This window comes from Hemitrygon akajei, chromosome 8 (assembly GCF_048418815.1).
Source record: "Hemitrygon akajei chromosome 8, sHemAka1.3, whole genome shotgun sequence".
Lineage (NCBI taxonomy): Eukaryota > Metazoa > Chordata > Chondrichthyes > Myliobatiformes > Dasyatidae > Hemitrygon > Hemitrygon akajei.
The window spans coordinates 3,333,202-3,356,461 of record NC_133131.1 but is presented as its reverse complement, the minus strand read 5'-3'; the positions used below and the strand labels follow the sequence as shown (position 1 = coordinate 3,356,461).

General features: G+C 43.2%; 1 protein-coding gene across 1 annotated transcript in view; it reads right to left on the bottom strand.

Moving 5' to 3' along the window:
* LOC140731558 (integrin alpha-E-like) overlaps positions 1-23,260 on the bottom strand; it is a 319,805-nt gene that overhangs the window by 189,819 nt on the left and 106,726 nt on the right. The window contains exons 15-16 of the mRNA XM_073053069.1: positions 10,196-10,399; positions 8,543-8,673 (exon numbers count right to left, since the gene is read on the bottom strand). Of these exons, the coding sequence (XP_072909170.1) occupies positions 8,543-8,673; positions 10,196-10,399 (335 nt within the window). The remainder of the gene's footprint in view (positions 1-8,542; positions 8,674-10,195; positions 10,400-23,260) is intronic.

Sequence of the window (23,260 nt, the reverse complement as noted above, 5' to 3'; positions counted from 1 at the left end):
ACTTAAACCTAACATCATTTTCTATACCTCTGTCAAATCTCTTCCCAACTTTCTTTGCTCCAAGGAAAATAATTCTAACTTCTCCAGTGTAATTTTACAGCTGAAATTCTTCATTGCTGGAGTCATTCTAGTGAATTATGTGATCATTTTCCCTAGACTTCTCAACTACAAATTATGTATTAACTATTTCATTAAAAAATCCATAAAGTAGCCTGATTTTCAATTCTGAGCTTTACTATGTGTGTTGCCCTTAAGGCATTTGTTTAGCTTTATTACATTTTCACTTTAGTAATTCATTTGTAATTATTTTCTAGTTAAAGTTAAGGTTGTTGAAAGTAAATTCGTTGTCTGTGATGTATCGCGGTATGCGATGATGTCACACCCGGTTTCGCCGCGTCTTGTGGGAAAATACCAGTTTGGAGAAATAGGAAGGTGGGGGCTTGTGTGTGCAGGATCAGCGTGAGGAAAGTTTCTTTCTACGCACTAAGAAACATCATAGAAGCAACGCCGTAAGTTTATAAGATAATCGATATGTTGAAGTAAAAATATTAATGCTGATTCTGTTAAAAGTAATGACAGTTGATAAAGTTTATTTTCTTGTGCTATTGAAAGTGTTGCAGGATAGTTTGTGTTGAAGTGTATTTAAAGCCAGTTGATGGCGTAGGTAGATTCTGACTGTATGTTGTACTTTAATGTAATATAGTTTGTTGTAGTTTTACTTTTACAAGTATTTATGATGTAAATGTGATGTCAAGAAGGAAACAAGTACTGTATATATTTTGTATTGTTTTATCAACAGTTTTCACCATACATTAATGTGGAAGAGTGAACAGTAAACGGTTAATCTTACTGGGATCGTGCCTCATTGACTACGGTTTACCTCGGTGTTCAGTTCAGAGTTCTTACACCTGAATGAGAACACTGCAGTGAAAAGGCGGCATTATTTGGTGTTTCAACAAGTGGTACAATGGTCACGCAATCAAGCGTCAAGTTGTTGCCATCCAGCGCAAGGAGCAGTGGGGCATCAATGAGTAAGGCTGCCCTCGCAAGAGCTAAAGCAGAAACCTCCAAGGTGAGAGCGTCATACGCTGAACAGGAAGCAAAACTGAAAATGGAAAAGGCTGCCAGAGAAGCCGAAAACCAGTTGGAAAGGGTAAGGATAGAAACAGAGTTAGAAGTGCTGATGCTACGCCGAGAAGCCAAAGCTGCCAGTGTGGAAGCAGAAATATTAGAAAGTGCTGAAGAAATGCATGTTCTAGATGAAGTAAAATCTACTTCAGAAAGGACCAGATTGGAATGCACTAGCAACTACGTCCAATCTCAAATGGACCCGAAGATTCGTTCTTCCTTTCCATACTTATATGCTAACGTCCCATTTCATGAGGAGTCAAAGAGAGGCCCAATTGTATCGCATCCATCTGAGGAAGACAATTCACGCTTGCAACTTTGTGATTAAATCGAGAACGAAGGGGCTGATGACAAATACTTCTTGACACCAAACTTACCAGATTTGGCAAGAGAAGAGGCAAAGGCTGAAGTCAGAACAGCAAATCCCATAAAGAACATACACGCTCAGTCATATGCCTGCCAACATATTCCCCCAGCCAGTGTGCCACTTGTAGTTGAACCCCTGGCACAGTATTTAGCACGGCAAGATCTCATCACTTCAGGACTATACCAGTTTGACGATAAGCCTGAAAATTAACGTGCATGGTACTCCTCATTCACCAACGCTACCGGCAGAGTCCAGCTCGAAGCAACCCAAGAGTTGGATCTTATGACAAAATGGCTGGGAAAAGAATCATGCAAACAGGTGAGACGCATACGTTCAATGTACATCAACCAAGCTAGCCTTACGCAAAGCATGGGAGAGACTTCCGGAGTGCTATGCGGCCCCTGAAGTTATTGAAACGGCACTATTTCGACGGCTGGAAAATTTTCCTAGGGTGTCAGCCAAGGACCACACTAAATTAAGAGAACTCGGTGATCTACTCGTGGAGATTGAAGGCACTAAAGAAGATGGCTATTTAACTGGCCTGTTATATCTAGATACTTCATACGGAATTAGACCAATCATGGACAAACTTCCATTTGGGCTGCAGGAAAGGTGGGTGTCTGTTGGCTCAGAGTATAAGGAAGAGAACGGTGGTCAATTTCCTCCCTTTAAGTATTTCACTAGGTTTGTGTGCAAGGAGGCGAAGAAGTGAAACGAACCTAGCTTCATGAGTCAAAGTAGTAGTACAATTCACTCCAAGCCAGTCAAATCCACTCCGAATAATTTTAACATCAGTAAACCTGTCTCGGTGCATAAAACTAAAGTCTCCACAACTAACAATGACCCTAGCAAGAATTGTCCATTGCACAACAAATCCCACCCCCTCAAAAATGCAGAACGTTTAGGAAAAAACCCTTTGACGAGAGAATGGCCCTAGTCAAGGAGAAAAAAATGTTTTAAATGCTGTTCCTCTACCTCTCACCTCGCTAGAGAGTGTACGATCCCCGTGAAGTGCTCGGAATGTAACAGCACTAATCACGATGGGGTCATGCATCCCGGCCCGTTACCACAAACTGACAAAGCTCCCTCACCCTCACAAGAGGATGGCGGGGAGGGAGAGGATCACCCCGATACAACAATTGTCAGCTCGAGCTGCACAGAAGTTTGCGGTCAAGGTCAGTCAAGCCGTTCTTGCTCAAAGATCTGCCTCACTAAGGTGTACCTTAAGGGAGCCAAAGACAAGGCCATCAAAGCCTATGTAATTCTGGACGACCAGAGCAATCGCTCACTAGTCAGACCAGAGTTCTTCGACTTGATCAACCTAGAGAGTAATCAGTTCCCATACTACCTTAGAACTTGCTCAGGCAGCGTAGAAACATATGGCAGGAAGGCAGAAGGCTTCAGCTCGAGTCGCAGGACGGTAAAGTTGTCGTCTGTCTCCCTCCACTCTTAGAGTGCAATGAAATTTTGAATAACTGCACTGAGATTCCGTTGCAAAGCACAGTGTGACACCAGCTGCATCTCCACCACATTGCCAAGCACATCCCAGAACTGGATCCAAAACCAGAAATACTTCTGCTACTCAGAAGAGACGTTCTCCAGGTGCACAAGGTCAGGCAGCAGGTCAATGGACCACACAACACCCCCTTTGCCCAACGCCTGGATCTGGGCTGGGTGGTGATAGGAGAGGTGTGCCTTGGCAACTTACACAAACCGACAGTTAACACACTCAAGACCAACGCGCTAGAGAGTGGCCGCCATTCAATTTTTCAACCTTGCACAAGCTTCATGTGTATCAAGGAAGCACGACAAGGCTTCAACAAGTGTAGTAAAGTAACTGACAAGACACTGGGACAGTCAGTCTTCGCATCAAACTGTCAGGCAGTCATGGATGCCTTTCCACACGATGACTGTGCTCTGGCAATCAAAGACCTAGATCTAGATGGAGAAACCATACCCACACGGAGTTTGGGCCTCCTTTGGGAGGTTACAACTGACATATTCACATTCTCCATGCCGACCGTGATCAAGCCATTCACCCGCCGTAGAGTTCTCTCCACTGTTAACAGTGTTTTCGATCCCTTGGGTCTACTGGCGCCAGTTACGATCCAGGGGAGAGCCCTTCTCAGGGAACTTACCTCTGAGCTCTCCGACTGGGATACTCCTCTACCAGAAGACAAGCTAAGCAGATGGGAGGCTTGGAGAGATTCACTTCAAGATCTAAAACAGCTTCATATCCCACGTAGGTACACTGCAACATCACTCACCAAGGCAGCGCACAGAGAATTGTGCGTGTTTTCGGATGCGTCAACCGAGGCCATTGGTGCTGTGGCTTACTTGAAAGTAGTTGGGAAGGATGGTCAAGTTGAAGTAGGATTTGTAACTGGTAAGGCGAAGCTCGCTCCTCAGTCCGAGCCGACAATTCCAAGGCTTGAACTGTGCGCAGCTGTCCTGGCTGTGGAAATGGCGGATCTTATCCAGGACAAGCTAGACCTAGAGCTGGATGACACCAAGTTCTATACGGATAGCAAAGTAGTGCTTGGTTATATTTATAATGAATCAAAACATTTCTACGTGTACGTTTATAATAGAGTTCAACGTATCTGCCTGTCATCAAAGCATGGACAATGGCATTATGTACGTACCCTGCGGACCATGCATCGAGATCCTTATCTGCATCCCGTCTGGCGCAGACTTCCTGGATCACCGGACCCCCCTTCCAGTATCATCCATCAGCAGAAAAAACTCAAACGAGCGAGAAATTTGAGTTGATCGAACCCGAAAGAGACTTGGAAATTCGGCCGCAAATACAAACAGGAGTCACCTACCTCGAAGAGTCAATATGTACCACCAAACGCTTTCAGTGGTTCTCCACCTTGAATTCCTTAGTTAGAAGACTTGCATTCCTCATTCACATGGCCAGATCCCACAAACACTCATCCTGAAATAGTAAATGCAAGGGATGGCACAAATGTAACTTACCTCGCACTGCGGATGAATTGGCCCAGGCAAAGGACGTCATCCTTAAAGCAACTCAAAGAGCAGCTTTTGTGAGGGAGTTTTCAGCCCTCCAAGCTAATAAACCAATACCAAAGGACAGCCCTTTGAGGAAACTCAACCTGATCCTGAAGAACGATCTCATTTACATTGGAGGCCAGTTAATACACTCTCACCTTTCAGCTGCAGAGAAGAGCCCAGTAATCCTGCCCAAAGACAGCCACGTGTCCTTATTGCTTACTCGCCATCACCATGAACAGGTAAGGCATCAGGACCGTCACCTGACAGAGGGAGCAATCAGGGCAGTGGGACTGTGGATCTTGGGAGGCAAAACACTGATCAATTCAGTACTTCACAGATGTGTAACCTGCAGGAAACGGCGAGGGAAGCTGGAAGCTCAATGTATGGCAGACCTCCTACCAGAATGCCTCAATGCCTGCCCTCCTTTTACATATGTGGGGGTTGATGTATTTGGTCCCTGGACAATCAACACTAGACACACCAGAGGAGGACAAGCAGTGAGCAAATGGTGGGCCATCATGTTCAGCTGCATGAGTTCAAGAGCAGTGCACATTGAGGTCATCGAATCTTTGGATACATCCAGCTGCATTAATGCTCTCAGGCGCTTCTTTGCACTAAGAGGCCCTGCAAAACAGTTAAGGTCTGATTGCGGCACGAACTTTGTTGGAGCATCCAAGGAGCTCGGGATGGACAAAACAGTACAAAGGTACCTCAGTGAGCAAGGATGTAACTGGGAATTCAACACACCACACGCCTCTCACATGGGAGGCTCATGGAGCGGATAATTGGTATCGCCAGAAGGATCCTTGATTCAATGCTTTTACAGCAACGCACCCGACTGACTCATGAAGTGCTGTGCACACTAATGGCAGAGGTCACAGTCATTATAAATGCACGACCACTCCTACCTGTGTCTTCTGACCCAGAAAACCCCTTCATACTCTCACCATCAATGCTCCTTATGCAGAAGGCAGGAGTTCCTCCTCCACCTGGGGACTTCTCAGATAAGGACTTGTACACAAAGCAATGGAGACAGGTTCAGGCTCTCACAAATCAGTTCTGGTCCCATTGGAGACATGAATATCTACCTTTGTTGCAACACAGACAAAAGTGGACAGAACCTCGCAGGAATCTTCAAGTTGGAGATATCATCCTGCTCAGGAACAAGCAGATCGCCTGCAACTGCTGGCCAATGGTCGGAATCAGTGCCTCATTCCCTGGTAGGGATGGACATGTCAGGAAGGTTGAGTTGAAAATTTCTGACGAAGGTGATGTGAAAACTTACCAAAGGCCAGTTGCAGAAGTCGTCCTACTTCTACCCAAGGACTGATTTAGAGACTGAAGTTTTGTATCATGTTCATAGTGACCTTACGAAGGTCAGGCGGGGAGTGTGTTGCCCTTAAGGCATTTGTTTAGCTTTAATACATTTTCGCTTTAGTAATTCGTTTGTAATTATTTTCTAGTTAAAGTTAAGGTTGTTGAAAGTAAATTCGTTGTCTGTGATGTAATGCGGCATGCGATGACATCACACCCAGTTTCGCCGTGTCTTGTGGGAAAATACCAGTTTGGAGAAACGGGAAGGAGGGGGCTTGTGTGTGCAGGATCAGCACGAGGACAGTTTCTTTAAAGAAACATGATGCACTAAGAAACATCATAGAAGCAATGCCGTAAATTTATAAGATAATCGATATGTTGAAGTAAAAATGTTAACGCTGATTCTGTTAAAAGTAATGACGGTTGATAAAGTTTATTTTCTTGTGCTATTGAAAGCATTGCTGGATAGTTTGCGTTGAAGTGTATTTAAAGCCAGTTGATGGCGTAGGTAGATTCTGACTGTATGTTGTATTTTAATGTAATATAGTTTGTTGTAGTTTTACTTTTACAAGTATTTATGATGTAAATGTGATGTCAAGAAGGAACCAAATACTGTATATATTTTGTATTGTTTTATCAACAGTTTTCACCATACGTTAATGTGGAAGAGTGAACAGTAAACGGTTAATCTTACTGAGATCGTGCCTCATTGACTACGGTTTACCTCGGTGTTCAGTTCAGAGTTCTTACACCTGAATGAGAACACTACACTATGTAACCCAGTTACTACTGTGTATATATATTTCACAATTAAAAAAAATCCACGTAAAGAATTGTTCAGTTTGAGTCCCAACAGCCTTAGTTGCACTGTTTAAACTTCTATATTTTTTTAGAGATACAGCACAGAAAAGGCACTTCCAACCCACTGAGCCTCACCACTCAGCAACCCATCTATTTAACACTAGTCTAATCATTCATTTGTTCATCATGTGCGTGTCCTGGTCTAATCAGAGGACAATTTACAATCACAAGAAAATCTGCAGATGCTGGAAATCCAAAGCAACACACACAAAATGCTGGAGAAACTAAAAGGATATAGTGAGAAAGCAGGTGTATGGGGTTGAGTAGGATTCAGAATCAGCCATGATGGAATGGTGGATCAGACATGATGGGCTGAATGGCCTAATTCTGCTCCTATGTCTTATGGTCTAATGGAACTCAGCAGTCCAGGCAGCATCTATGGAAAGGAGTAAACAGTTGACACTTCGGGCTGAGACCCTTCATCAGGATACTCAATTTACAATGACCAAATAACCTACTAACTGATGTCTTTGGAATGTGGGAGGAAACTGGAGCATCCAGAAGAAACCCATGTGTTCACGAGAAAGATGTACAAACTTCTTACAGAGGATACAAAATTGAACTCTGAACTCCAGAACTGTAACAGCATCATGCTAACTGCATGCCGCCCTTTTGATCAAATCAATCTACCAAGTTATATAGGCACAAAAAATGTGCTGGAGGAGCTTGGGAGGTTGACCAGCATTTGTGGAAGAGGAAGCACTGTAAATGCTTCGGGTCCAAATCCCGCATCTGAACTGATAGTAGAGAGGGGAAATGGCCAGCATAAAGAGGGGAAGGGGAGTGGATCTCCTTCTCTTTATACTGTCCATCTTTTCCTCTCTCTCAGTCCTGCCGCAAGGTTTCGACCTGAAAAGTCAATAAATTTATTCCTCCAACAGATGTTCCTTGACCCCGAGTGTCTTCACAGATTGTTTGTTACTCCATATTCTACATCTGCAGTCTTTAGTATTTCCAGCTTATACAGGCAATATTGAACATTAATAAAGCAAAGTAAAAATGTCAGCAAAGTCACAAACTGATTTGTCTAATGTAAGATGTTATACAGTGGATTCTGGTTAATTGGCCCATCAGTTAATCAGGGCAGCTGTTTATTTGGGATAACACTTAATGAATAAAACCTAAATTGAGAAAATAGCCTGGATTCCTTTTGTTTATTTGGGACACTGTGCTGCTCGACTGGGGAAGGAGACTATTGCGGAACAGTTCCTAACTAGTATCAGTCGCAGGCACTTGTGAGGCCGCTGGACACTACAGCATGCTTAGAGCGACCAGTTAAAAAGAGTCAATTGCATGTGTTTGTCTTCAAAAAGTGGTGATTTTTGTCATTGATAACTGGCAAGAAATGATCAACAAGACAATTCTGAACTGTTTTGCTCACCGTGGTTTCAATTATTCAGGCTTGGAGATGCCAGAAACAGCAGGGAATGAAAATTAAATGAATTCACTACTTCAACAAGTTAGGAAGGTATCAACAATCATCTTGAATGTTACAATGAAAATGAAGGTTGGGAGGATGCAATCATTTAAAGCATTGCATGAAGGCAGTCCATACCTGCACTAGGTGTCTGCACTGATTTTGTTCATTTACAGTTAATCAAAAGAACATGGCAGATAAATTTCTCCATCGATAACTATTGGGATCTAATACACAGTCTTATAGTACTGTAGGGGTATTGGTAGAGCTTGAACTTGTTTGGTAGTTCATTTAAATACATGAATTGTTACTCATTTAAATGGAAGTTTTTCTTTTGTATAACTTTTAACCATTTCATGAAACTTCAGCTAATTGGTCCAAAATGTACCGGCCCTCGTGTCTGAATTAACCTGAATCTACACAGTAAGTCTACATACCTGAGCACCACAACATTGTCCTTTGCACTGACTGTTATATCAAGTAGCCCATCTGCATCCACATCTGTTGTACCATCTATTGATTGTCCAAAGTACTGCAGACCAGTCATCACATCCTTCCCCTTTATTCGCTAAAGAATACAAAGAGTAAAAAGTGTATCAGTAGATAGTAAATTAAACTATTTTCTGATAGTTTACTTGTCTTTTTTTCCTCATGATCAGATCCAGTCTATACACGCCCATCTATCTTTCACTAGAAATTTTAGTGGACACTAAATGCAATATTGAGGTCAAATTGGAGCGGCAGGGTCCAGGCCTGAAAGTGAGGAATGAGCCGATGTTTGGTCTATTTAAGCACAGGGCCAGTTGAAAAGGTTGGGGGTTGGGGCCAGGCCGGTGTTTAGTTCACTACTCCACGAGATTTACTTGTCTCTGTGCTGAAATGAGGCTGTGGCCTTCAACTAATGGGCTCCTGGCTGCAGCAATGAACTGACTGTGAACTCGATTTGTGAACTTTAGTTCTGAGTCCTATTTCTTTACTTTTTATTGTTTGCATGATTTGTTCTTTTTTGCACATTGAGTGTTTGAGAGTCTTTTTTAAAAAAGGATTCCATTTGGTTTCTTTGTTTTTGTGGCTACCTGTAAAAAGATAAATCTCAAGTTGTACATCATGTGCTGTACATACTTCAATAATAAATGTACTTTGAATATTGCTATGGGCGAAGTTGAAATCACATAGTCAAATAGGCCCATATGAGTCTATGCTGACCAAGATGTATCTTCAAGCAAATTTCATTTCCCAGAAATTGGCCACTATCCCTCTAATCTCTATTCATTTTTAAAAAATATTCCCAATGTATCCACCCCAGTCACATCTTCTGGCAGCCTGCTCCATATATCTACAACCCACTATGTAAAAATAAAGTTGCCTCAAGTTCTTAATGAACCATTCACCTCTAACCTTAAACGTTTTTGATTCCCCAACTCTGGGGAAAAAAAACTGCTCAACCTATCTAAGCTCTTTATGATTTTACTGTATATATCTCTATGAGATCACCCCTCAGTTGCCAGTGCTCTGAAGAGTGAGAGGCCCACCCTGACTAACCTCTCCCTATAACTCAGTCCATAGAGCCTTTGTTTGAACTCTTTCCATTTTAATTACACTCTTCCTATAAGAGGGTGAACAACTCTGAACATAATATTGCAAGTGCAGCCCCATCACCAAATACTGTTACATTCAATGGCACATTTCCTCTCTTTTGCACTGCTGGTGAGTGACTATGGAACATACTAGACTGTAAAACCATAGCCTGATGAAGGTGATTATGGAGGCCATTACTGCAACATTAAATCTTAAGACAGTTTTGGAGTTCAAAACATCAAAGATGATGATATACATCGGCTTCGGAAAACATTGAGGACTGACCACTCTTTCTAAAATCTCATTTTCTTAACATCTTCCTCAACCTATCAATCTTGATTTCTCAAAAGGTGTTTAATTACTTACCATTCCTATTTATATTACTAGTGTCATAAGCTTCAGAAGGGTAGGATATAGCTGCTTTTGCTCTTCAAGATAGTTACAGATATAATAGAGGAGTTTGAGAGCCTGGATACAACCAATCATAATGAATCTCCTACAGATAACCTTACCTGGGAATAAGTTTTGTGGATGCCATTCCTTTTACCATTAAAGATATAGATGCTGCCACAATGATCTTCTTCCACTGGAGCTCCGATAGCTATATCATTGTGATCATCTTTGTTAATGTCACCTATGTTTGCAATAGCAAACCCAAATCTGGCATTGGAATTACCGACTTCTCCCATCAAACACATCTCATTATCGAAGATACCCTGTTAAATTAAAAAATAATGAATGGGGAGCAGAGGTATCCTGAAGCATGATTATATGTCGTCCAGTGAACACAACTGGAGCATTATATATTTTCTGATCACCAGCCTAAAGGTAACAACAGCACTAAAGGTGTAGAGGAGATTTAGAAGGGTGTTCCAAAGCAAAGAATTATAGGAGAATTCTGAGGAAAGGACATTGACCTTGACAAGGTGTTGCATATGAGGCTGCTTAACAAGGTGAGAACCCATGGTATTACAGGAAAGATAAAATTTCTTACACATTTGCCCCATCCTCCCACTGCCACACCAGAGACAGGGTTCCTCTTGTCCTCACCTACCACCCCGCATATTTCCCTCCCCCTCACTTTATGCTTTCCACAGGGATCACTCCGTACACGACTCCCTTGTCCACTCGGCCCTCCCCACTGATCTCCCTCCTGGCACTTATCCTTGCAAGTGGAACAAGTGCCACACCTTCCTCTATACCTCCTCCCTCACTGCTATTCAGGACCACAAATAGTCCTTCCAGGTGAGCCAACACTTCACCTGTGAGTCTGTTGGGGTCATATACTATGCCCAGTGCTCCTAGTGTGGCCTCCTGCATATTGGTGAGACGTTACATAGATTGGGAGACTCCTTTGCTCAGCACCTATACTCCATCTGCCAGAGAAAGCAGGATCTCCCGGTACCCATCCTTCAATTTTACTTCCCATTTCCTTTCTGACATGTCAGTCCATGGCCTCCTCTATTGCTGCAATGACACACTCAGATGAAGGAGCAATACTTTATATTCCATCTCTATAGCCTCCAACCTGGTGGTGTGAGCATCAATTTCTCGAACTTCAGGCAATTGGCCCCTCTTCACCATTCCCTATTCCGGTTCTCTTCTCTCACCTTATCTCCTTGCCTGCCCATCACCTCCTTCAGGTGCTCCTCCACCTTCCCTTTCTTCCATGGTCTTCTACCCTCTCCTATCAGATTCTCCCTCCTCCAGCCCTTTATCTCTTTCACCAATCAACTTCACAGCACTTTACTTTACCCTCTCCTCTCTCTGTTTCACCTATCACCTATTACCGGGTACTTCTTTCTCCCCTCCCCCCACCTTCGTATTCTGAATTCTCATTCTTTTTCCAGTCCTGCTGAAGGGTCTCAGCCCAAAACATCAACTGTTTACTCTTTTCCATAAATGCTGCCTGGCCTGCTGAGTTCTTCCAGCATTTTGTGTGTGTAGTATGGATAAAAGAGTGGTTGGCCAGCAGGAGGTAAAGAGTGGGAATAAAGGGGGCTTTTGTACAGTTGTACAAGGCCTTGGTGAGACTGCACCTAGAATATTGTGTGCAGTTTTGGTCCCCTAATCTGAGGAAAGACATTCTTGCCATAGAGGGAGTACAGAGAAGGTTCACCAGATTGATTCCTGGGATGGCAGGACTTTCATATGAAGAAAGACTGGATCGACTAGGCTTATACTCACTGGAATTTAGAAGTTTGAAGAGGGATCTTGTTGAAACGTATAAAATTCTAAAGGGATTGGACAGGCTAGATGCAGGAAGATTGTTTCCTATGTTGGGGAAGTCCAGAACGAGGGGTCACAGTTTAAGGATAAAGGGGAAGCCTTTTAGGACCGAGATGAGGAAAAACTTCTTCACACAGAGAGTGGTGAATCTGTGGAATTCTCTGCCACAGGATACAGTTGAGGCCAGTTCATTGGCTATATTTAAGAGGGAGTTAGATATGGCCCTTGTGGCTAAAGAGATCAGGGGGTATGGAGAGAAAGCAGGTACAGGGTTCTGAGTTGGATGATCAGCCATGATCATACTGAATGGCGGTGCAGGCTCGAAGGGCCGAATGGCCTACTCATGCACCTATTTTTTATGTTTCTATGTTTCCGGTTGGATATCAGTAAGTAATGGTGTTCCACAGGGGTCAGTGTTAGGACCACTTTTTGTCATGTTAAATATCAACGATTTGGATGACAGAATTGATGGCTTTGTGGCTAAGTTTGTGGATGATATGAAAACAAGTGAAGGGGCAGGTATTGTTGAGGAAACAAGGAATCTGCAGAAGGACTTAGACAGATTAGGAGAATGGACAAAGAAGTGGAAGATGGAATATAGCGTTGGGAAGCGTATGGTCATGTACATTGTTAGCAAGGAATAAAGGCACAAACTATTTTATAAACAGGGAGAAAACCTAAAAATCAGAGATGCAAATGAACTTCAGAGTCCTCATGCAGGGTTCCCTAAAGGTTGAGTTGGTGGTAAGGAATGCAATGTTAGCATTCATTTGGAGAGGACTAGAATATAATATAAGAATGTAATGCTGATGTTTTATAAGACATTAGTTAGGCCACACTTGAAGTATTGTGATTGGTTTTAGGCCCCTTATCTATGAAAATGTGTGTTGGAAATGGAGAGGGTACAGAGCAGGATCTCATTGAAACCTATTGAATATTGTGTGCTGAAAATAGAGAGGGTACAGAGGAGGATATCATTGAAGTCTATTGAATATTAAAAGGTCTAGATAGAGTGGACATGGACAGGATATTTTCTATGGAGGGGAGGTCTAGGACCAAAAGGCACAGCCTCAGAATAGTGGACATCCATCTAGAACAGAGATGAGAAGGAACTTCTTTAGCCAGGGGGAGTTCATTGCCACAGATGGCCATGGAGGCTAAGTCATTGAGTATATTTAAAGCAGAATTTGATAGGTTCTTGATTAGTCTGGCTGTCAAGGATTATGCCAACAAGCAAAGGGAGCTGGAAAAGACATGTAATAAGGGTAATGTCACATTTGTAATGGAGGACTTCAATATGCAAGGGGATTGGGAAAATCAAATTGGTGTCAGATCGCAAGAGAGGGGATTTGTTGAGTGTTTATGAGTCTGCTTTTTAGAGCAGCTTGTGCTTGAGCCTACTCGGGGAAAGGCTATCTTAGACTGAAGGTTGTGTAAGAACTCAGATCTTATTAGGGAGCTTAACGTAAAGGAACCCTTAAAAGGCAATGATCATAATATGATTGAATTCATACTGCAATTTGAGAGGGAGAAGCATAAGTCACATGTATCAGCATCACAATGGAATCAAGGGAATTACAGAGGCATGAGAGAGAAGCTTTCACAGGTGGATTGGAGGAGGATACTGACAAGGATGACAACCAAGCAGAGGTGGCTTTAGGTTTTGGAAATAGTTCACAAGGCACAGAATAGATATGTCCCTCAGAAGATGTGGGATTTCTGGGAGACTACCCATGTCCACATCTGCACCAGGTGCATCGAGATGCAGTTCCTGAGAGACCATGTTAAGGAACAGAAGTTGCTGCTTCACGATCTTTGCCTTGTTAGGGAAAGTGCAGAGGTGATAGACAGCAGCTATAAAGAGGTAGTCACCGCAAACCTACAGGAGACAGATAAATGGGTGACTGTCAGGAGAGGGAAGGGAGAGCATCAGATAGTGGAAAGAAGCCCTGTGGCCTCCCCCCTGAACAATAAGTACTCCATTTTGAGTACTGTTGGTGGGGACAACCTACCTGGAGGAAGCAAGAGCGCCCATTCCTCTGGCACCAAGTCTGGCCCTGTGACTCAGAAGGGTAGGGAATTGAAGAGGATGGCAGCAGTAGCAGGGGACTCTACAATTAGGGGGACAGATAGACGATTCTTTGGATGCAAAAAATAAACACAAATGATAGTTTGCCACCCAGTGCCAGGGTCCACAGTGTTTTTGAACGTGTCCACAATATCCTGAAAAGGGAGGGCTAGCAGCCAGAAGTTGTGGTACATATTGGCACCAGTGGCATAGGTAGAAAAAGGGAGGTGGTCCTGAAAACAAAATACAGGGAGTTAGGAAGGAAGCTGAGAAGCAGGATCTCAAGGGTTGTAATTTCAGGATCGCTGCCTGTGCCACGCAACAATAAGGATAGGAATAGAGTAAGGTGGCAGTTAAATGCATGGCTGAAGAATTGGAGCAGGGGGCAGGTATTCAGATTTCTGGATAATTGGGACCTCTTCTGGGGCAGGTGAGATCTGTACAAAAGGGACAGATTGCACTTGAATCCGAGTGGAACCAATATTCTGGCAAACAGATTTACTGGAGCTGTTAAGAGTGATTTAAACTAATGTGGAAGGGGGATGGGAACCAGTACGATGGAGCTGAGGATGAGTCAGCAGGTTTACAAGTAGATGATGGGTGTAACATGAATGTAAGGAAGGTCAAACCAATGAAATCATTGGGTATTAAATGCAGACAGAGCAAAAAGTTAAATTGTACCACTGAGGCAAAACTCAAAAGGGCAAAGAATGGAGGACTGAAGGTGTTGTATTTAGATGCATGTTGCATTCAGAATAAGATAGACAAACTCATGGTGCAATTAGAAACTGGTCGAAATTATGTGTAGGCATCACTGAGTCATGGCTGAAAGAAGGCCCTAGTTAGGAGCAAGAAGATAATCCTGAACCTTTATAAGACACTAGTCAAGCTGCACTTGGAGTACTGTCAACAGCTTTGGGCCCCATATCTCAGAAAGGATGTGTTGTCATAGGAGAGAGGCCAGAGGAGGTTCACAAGGATGATTTCAGGAATGAAGGGGTTAACATATGAGGAACATTTGGCAGCTTTGGGTCTGTACTCACTGGAATTTAGAAGAATGCAGAGGGATCTCATTGAAACTTACTGGACGTTGGAAGGACTAGGTAAGGAGGATGTGGAGCGGATGTTTCCTGTGGTGGGGGTATCCAGAACTAGACAGCACAGTCTCAAAACTGAAGGGTGACCTTTAAGAACAGAGGCAAGGAGGATTTTTTTGCCAGGGGGTAGTGAATCTGTGGAATGCTCACAGACTGTGGTGGAGGCCAAGTCCATGGGTATATTTAAAGCAGAAGCTGATAGTTTCCTGATTGGTCAGGGCATCAAAGGAAATGACGAGAAGGCAGGTGTATGGAGTTGAGTGGGATCTGGGATCAGCCATAATGGACTGGTGGGGCTAACTCAATGGGCTAAATGGCCTAATTCTGCTCCTATGTTTATGATCTAAGACAGGAGAACGTGGTTGAGAGTTAATAAATCTTCGATGATGGAATAGTGGAGCAGACTCAGTGAGCCGAATTACTTAATTCTGTTCAATGTCTTATAGAACATAGAAATCTACAGCACATTACAGGCCCTTTAGCCCACAATGTTGTTCCCACTATGTAACCTACTCTAGAAACTGTCTAGAATTTCCCTACCACAGAGCTGATTTTCTAAGCTCCATGTACCTATCTAAGAGTCTCTTAAAAGACCCTATCGTATCCACCGCTACCACCATACATTCCATACACCCACCACTCTCTGTGTGAAAAACTTACCCGACATCCACTCTGTACCTACTTCCAAGCACCTTAAAACTATGCCCCCTTGTGTTAGCTACTTCAGCCCTGGGAAAAAGCCTCTGGCTATCCACACAATCAATGCCTCTCATCATCTTATACACCTCTATCAGGTCACCTCTCATTGTCTGTCACTCCAAGGAGAAAAGGCAACGTTCACTCAACCTATTCTCATAACGCATGGTCCCCAGTCCAGGCAACATCCTTGTAAATCTGTCTTATGGTCTTATGACCTGAAATGTTAACTGATATTTCTTCTACTAATGCTGCTTCACTAGTGGAGTTGTAACAGAATTTCTGCTTTTGTCTTATAATTATATTTGCGAGGAGAAGCTGCCTACATTGAGATTGTACTCTTTAGAACAAAGGGACTGAGAGAAATTTAGGTGAAGTACATAAAAATAATATGCCATAGTGCTCTAGATATGTTGGGAGAGGAGTAGCACAGAGAAAATGCTGGAGAACCTCAGCAAGTCAGGCAACATCTACAGAGGGAAATAAACAGTGAATGTTTTGAGTCAAGACACTTCATTAGGAATAGAAAACAAAGGGCAAAAGTTAGGGCAAGAAGATAGGGTGAAGAGAGAGGAGCCCAAACTGGCAGGTAACATGTAAGTCCGGATGAGGGAGAAGGTAGGTGAGGGTGAAGGTGGGTGGGTGGTGGAGGGGGAATGAAAGGGAATTATGTGAGAAGCTGGGAGAGGGTGGGTGGAAGATACAAGGAATATGATAGGAGAACATAGTAGACTATGGAATAAAGGGAAGGAGGTGGGAAACCTGAGGGAGGTGATGGGCAGGTCATGACAGCTGAGGTGAGGAAGAGAAAGGGTGGTATGACCACCATAATGAAATAACATAAAGGAAGAGTTTGGTCAACAGAGTGGTCAACCAGCAGTTAGTTAAATCGATGTTCATGCTATCAGGTTGGAGACTACCAAGATGAAATATTAGGCATTTGGCATCATTGTTGTGGAGGAGGTCTTTGACAAATGGGAAGTGTGTGGATGGGAAGTGAAATTGAAATGAATGGTCATCAGGAGTTCCTGGCCATGGTCACAAACAGCAAAGGTTCTTGACAAAGCGGTCCCCAATGAGTAGTGTGTTTCATTGATGTCACTGATGTAAAGAAGGCTGCACTAGGAGCACCAGATACAATAAGTGGCCCCCAAAAAACTCACAGCTAAAGTGCAGCCTCAGCTGAAATAACATTTAGGACCATGTATAGTGATGGGGGAGAAGATATAGTGGTAGTGTAGGTAACGCTTAGCACTATTGCAGTGTTTGTGGAAAGGGACAAGTGAATGAAGAGTCATGGAGAGAGTGATGGGGTGGGGAGCTTAGAGGGATGTTAACCAAATGCAGGTAATTGGGTGGGCACTGTAGGTTGGCATGAGCTGACTGGGTTGAAGGGCCTGTATCCATGCTATATTGCTCTATGGCTCTACTAGATGGGGCAGAATGTGCCCAGGAAAGTTCTATGAAGCAATATGCAAAATATCAGGCTTATACTTGATCTCCTCTTGAGAAATTATACTGAGCAAGTGAAAGTGAGATAGCAAGTGTATTGTATGCAGTTTAACAGCATAGTGAATCGACTGGGCCTCCTACACGGGGGTGGGGGGGAGGGCTCCCTCTTTTCTTGGTGGGGGGTGTTTTCCAGTGCACATGTTTTCATCTTGACTGGCCCACTTTGTCACTCCCATACTGTAAGTTGCCCAGTGTGTACCTTTCCTCATTTTCAGAAAGTATTTGATAAAGTTCCATACATGGGGCTGCTTAACAAGATTATCATCCAGATCTTTGATATAGATGACATATAATAAAGGACCCAGCACCAATCACTGTGGCATTTCACTAGTCACAAGCCTCCAGTCAGAGAGGCAACCTTCTACTACCATTCTCTGGCTTTTTCCCACAACACCAATGTCTAATCCAATTTACTACCTCATCCTGAATGCAAGGTGACTGAACCTTCTTAAACAGCCTCTCAGGGAGCGAGGCATCCTGGTAGCTGACTTGCAAGATAGATTTGTAATCTGTAATCCTCTGAATTCCCTGCCACATGTGCCTCATGTCTCTGGTATTACAGAAGTCGCTGTAAATTCTCTGAGAATGCTCTCATTTCACCTTCCTGAAGGAACAGCAAAGCACAGTTCTTGCTTTCCCAAGAGCTGGTGCATCCCCTGATCTAAAGGCAGCATCACGACCCCTCAGCCTGGCATGGACCTCTGCAGTGAGCCATGGCTTCTAATTTGCCCTCACATGGATGTGTTTTGTGTATTAACATCATCAGTACACTTTTCTATGTAGCTGGTCACAGAATCCACATATTCCTTGATGTTAATATGGTTGCCATAGGTAGCAGCTTTACTGAACATTCTCTAATTCGTATTATCAAAGCAGTCCCGCCGTGCAGAGATTGTATCCTCAGGACAGGTTTTCACCTTTAGAACTGGTTTGATCAGTTTAAACCTCACCATGCAACATTAACAAACCTTCTCAAAATCTTATGGCCCCCCTCCTACACCAACTCCTTAGTGACATATTAAACTTTATCATCTTCCTAGTTCTGCTTCACTAGCACGTGGCACAGGTAACAATCCTAAGATCACAACCCTGGAGGTCCTGCCCTTTAATTTAGCACATAACTCCCTGAACTTCCTATGCAGAACCTCATCATTCATCCTACCCATGGCATTGGTACCTACAGGAACCACAACTTCTGGGTGTTCACCCTCCCACTTAAGAGTTCTGAGGACTCAATCCGAGATATCCCGGAACCTGGCACCCAGGAGGCAACATACCATCCAGGAATCTTGTTTTAACCCACAGAACCTCCTGTCCATCCCTCTAATGAATCCCCTATCACCACAGCGTACCTCTTCTCCTCCTTTCCCTTCTCAGTTGCAGAGGCAGTTTCAGTGCCAAAGACCCGAGCACCGTGACTTTCCTCTGCTGGGTCATTTCCCCCACCCTACCGACAGTATCCAAAGTGGTTTACTACCTCTCTATATGTCCTATCGATCATCCCTTCAGCCTCCCGAATGATCCAGAGCTCACCCAGTTCCAGGTCCAACTCCTTAATGTGGTTTATTAAAAGCTGCAGCTGGATGCACTTCTCGTAGTTGTAGTCATCAGGGTCACTGGACATCTCCCTGCCTTCTCACATCCTGCAAGAGGAGTATTAAACTTTCCTATCTGGCATCTCTACTGTCCTAATTGATCATATATAAAGAAGGGAAAAGAAAAGTTTACCTAGAACTTTTCTTTTTTTGCTTTCTCTGACTGAAGCCTCAAAGAGCTAAGGCCTCAAGATCACCACTCTAATCATGTCCAGTCAGACGATGGCTGCAGCACTTGCCTCTGCCTTCCATTAATTTGCTCTTGGTAATCAAGTCCAAACAGCAACTGGTCCCTGGTCAGAGCTCAGTTACACTGCCGCAATCCCTGCTGCCTCTTTCTACCCAGTCAGCTGTCCAGACTCTGTCAAACACAAACTTCAGATTTGTTGCTGGTCAGAGCTCAATTACACTACCACAATCAGCCACTATCTTTTTCAATTTGACACTCTTAAGTTAGGACATCATATTAGAGCTGTGCACGATATTGGTATGACTGTATTCAGAATATTGTATGCAGTTCTGGTCACCCAGCTTTAGGAAGGATGTCAATAAGCTGGAAAGGGTGCAGAAAAGCTTCACAAGAGTACTACCAGGAATGGAGGCTTTGAGTTTATAAGGAAAGACTGGATAGACTGTTTTTCTTCCCCTGGAGTGTAGGAGGCTGAGATGTGAACTTTTGGAAGGCATATACAGTAAAACTATGAGAGATATAGTTAAGGTGAATGGCATGAAAATATATCTGTAACTCTGAATTCTTTATGAATTTGTAACTTCTGTAAAATGTAATGCAACAAAATGGGGTCTATGAAATCCTAAGATGCTTTGCTGGTATGGGTGAGAAAACTTACAAGTGTGTTTGTGTTATTTGGGAACAAACTATTTTCTTTAGTGAGAGGCAATTTGTTTTATGGCCAGAAAGGATTTTTGACAACAGGGAAAATCAGGCTTCTAAATATCAAATGTGAGAATGAGATAAGAATGAAGATAACAGAGGAATGTAATGTTATGGAATGGAGTAACCTAATCAATGTTCTTTGTAAAATAAGCTATATTTCCAGATGAAACTTGGAGGAAGTACAGCTCCCCTTGCAAGTAAAATAATAAATGCATTAATAATATAATCCACTCTGCATTGGCTGTAGTCTGTTTCTTTATATTGGAAGACCTAGCTGAACAGTACACAACAACCATTACAGTCTTTTCCTCAGGGTTGGAAACTTTAAAAACAAAAGGAATATTTTTAAGGTGATAAGGTATAGGGGACCTGAAGGACAACACAGAGGTGTTGAGTATATGGAAAGGGCTGCCAAAGAAATTGGTAAAGGTACATCCCTCTTTGAGTCATAGAGTTATAAAGTATGGAAACAGGACCTGTAGTCCAATTCATCCCTGCCAACCAAGAGAGTTAGTTCCATTTGCCTGTGTTATGATCAAATCCCTCTAAAACTTTCCTATCCAATTACACATCTAAATATATTTTAAATGTTGTAATTCTAAGTGTGGTACAATTACAATGGTTGAAAGATATTTAGATGGGAACATGGATAGGGAAGATTTGAGGTGATATGGGCCAAACACAGCAAATAGGACTAGCTTCCTTGGTGTTCACCTGGCGGAGAATCTCACCTCGTCCCTCAACACCAGCTCCATACCCAAGAAAGCCCAGAAGCATCTACTTTCTGCGAGGGCTGAGAAAAGTCCATCTCCCACCTCCCCCACCTCCCCCACCCCCCCCCCCACCCATCCTCACCACATTCAACAGAGGATGTATCGAGAGTATCCTGAGCAGCTGCATCACTGCCTAGTTCGGAAATTGTACTGTCTCAGATCGTAAGACCCTGCAGCAGATAGTGAGTTCAGCTGAAGGGATCATCGGGGTCTCTCTTCCTGCCATTACAGACATTTACACTACACGCTGCATCCACAAAGCTAACAGCATTGTGAAGGACTCCATGCACCCCTCATACAAACTCTCCTCCCTCCTGCCATCTGGCAAAAGGTACTGAAGCATTCGGGCTCTCATGACCAGACTGTGCAACAGTTTGTTCCCCCAAGCCATTAGACTCCTAATTCCCAGAGTCTAGTCTGACACCAACACACACACACACACACACACACACACACACACACACACACACACACACACACACACACACACACACACACACACACACACACACACACACACACACACACACACACACACACACACACTCCCTTTGCAATTTTTGCTCATTTCTTTCTCAATTCCTGCTAAAAATTTGTTTACATTGTTTACATTTACATTATATATTATTATATTGTAATTTGCACATACTGTGCCTATTGTCTTGTTTATTAATTATTGTACTGCCTTGCACTGTTTTGTGCACTTTATGTAGTCCCGTGTAGGTCTGAAGTCTAATGTCGTTTTATGTTGTTTCACGTAGTCTAGTGTAGTTTTGTGTTGTTTCAGGTAGCACCATGGCCCTGGAGGAATGTTGTTTCATTTTTACTGTGTACTGTACTGGCAGTTATGGTTGAAATGACAATTAAAACTGACTTGACTTGACTTGAGCTGAGGTAGGCAACCTGGTGGTATGGATGAATTAGACCATCTTTCAGATGGTTCATGAAACTACTTCTTTCACTTCTTTTACTTCATTTTCTTTCAAACGTGGTTCTGCCACTGTGGGAGCCTACAATTTATATTTTGGTGGTGTGTTTTTGAGCGATCTGGCATTTTGCTGTCTCCGAGGGGATTCATAAAGTTTTGAGCGAAGTTTTCAGCCTGGAGGCAAACAAGCCTGTAGATTAGGTACAAGCCCATGATAGACTCCACTCCTCACTGATTAAAGCATCAAAAAAGATTGAAATCAACAAAGACAAGAGCAGGAGGTAGGTGGGTGTTCAGTGCTGTCTACTTGTGTGTGATCGGTTCTCTCTCTCTCGTCTACTGCTCCCAGAGCAAAGTGCTGGAGTTCTGGGTCTTGGGTAAGGTTTAATCAACGTGGTTTGTAGATTGGGCTCTGTAGTTCATGTTGTGATGTGTTTCTGGTCACTCCTTTTTTGTTGCTATTTTGTGCGATTTTGATCAGGACAGACCAGCTCTGCGGTGTGCAGATAACAAATGATGCAGCACTAGATTGAACTGAACTGAATATGCCTGCACTCTTTATACAATAGGGTCTTTTAAGAGACTCCTGGATAGGTACATGGAGCTTAGAAAAACAGAGGGCTATGGGTAACCTTAGGGAATTTTTAAAGTACATGTTCGGCACAGCATTGTGGGCCATACAGTATTGTGCTGTAGGTTTTCTATGTTTCTTTAGATGACTTTGTGGTATGGTGTTTTACATTCTATATTTTTTGCTTGTTTCTTTTGCCGTTTACGTGATTTGTTCTTTTTTTGCATGTTTGGGGGCTTGAAGTTTTTATAGACAATAGACAATAGGTGCAGAAGTAGACTATTCGGCCCTTCGAGCCTGCACCGCCATTCTGAGATCATGACTGATCATCTACTATCAATACCCGGTTCCTACCTTGTCCCCATATCCCTTGATTCCCCTATCTGTAAGATACCTATCTAGCTCCTTCTTGAAAGCATCCAGAGAATTGGCCTCCACTGCCTTCCGAGGCAGTGCATTCCAGACCCCCACAACTCTCTGGGAGAAGACGTTTTTCCTTAACTCTGTCCTAAATGACCTACCCCTTATTCTCAAACCATGCCCTCTGGTACTGGACTCTCCCAGCAGCTGGAACATATTTCCTGCCTCTATCTTGTCCAATCCCTTAATAATCTTATATGTTGCAATCAGATCCCCTCTCAATTTCCTTAATTCCAGCGTGTACAAGCCCAGTCTCTCTAACCTCTCTGCGTAAGACAGTCCTGACATCTCAGGAATTAACCTCGTGAATCTACGCTGCACTTCCTCTATAGCCAGGATGTCCTTCCTTAACCCTGGAGACCAAAACTGTACACAATACTCCAGGTGTGGTCTCACCAGGGCCCTGTACAAATGCAAAAGGATTTCCTTGCTCTTGTACTCAATTCCCTTTGTAATAAAGGCCTACATTCCATTAGCCTTCTTCACTGCCTGCTGCACTTGCTCATTCACCTTCAGTGACTGATGAACAAGGACTCCTAGATCTCTTTGTATTTCTCCCTTACCTAACTCTACACTGTTCAGATAATAATCTGCCTTCCTGTTCTTACTCCCAAAGCGGATAACCTCACACTTATTCACATTAAACATCATCTGCCAAGTATCTGCCCACTCACTCAGCCTATCCAAGTCACCCTGAATTCTCCTAACATCCTCATCACATGTCACACTGCCACCCAGCTTAGTATCATCAGCAAACTTGCTGATGTTATTCTCAATGCCTTCATCTAAATCG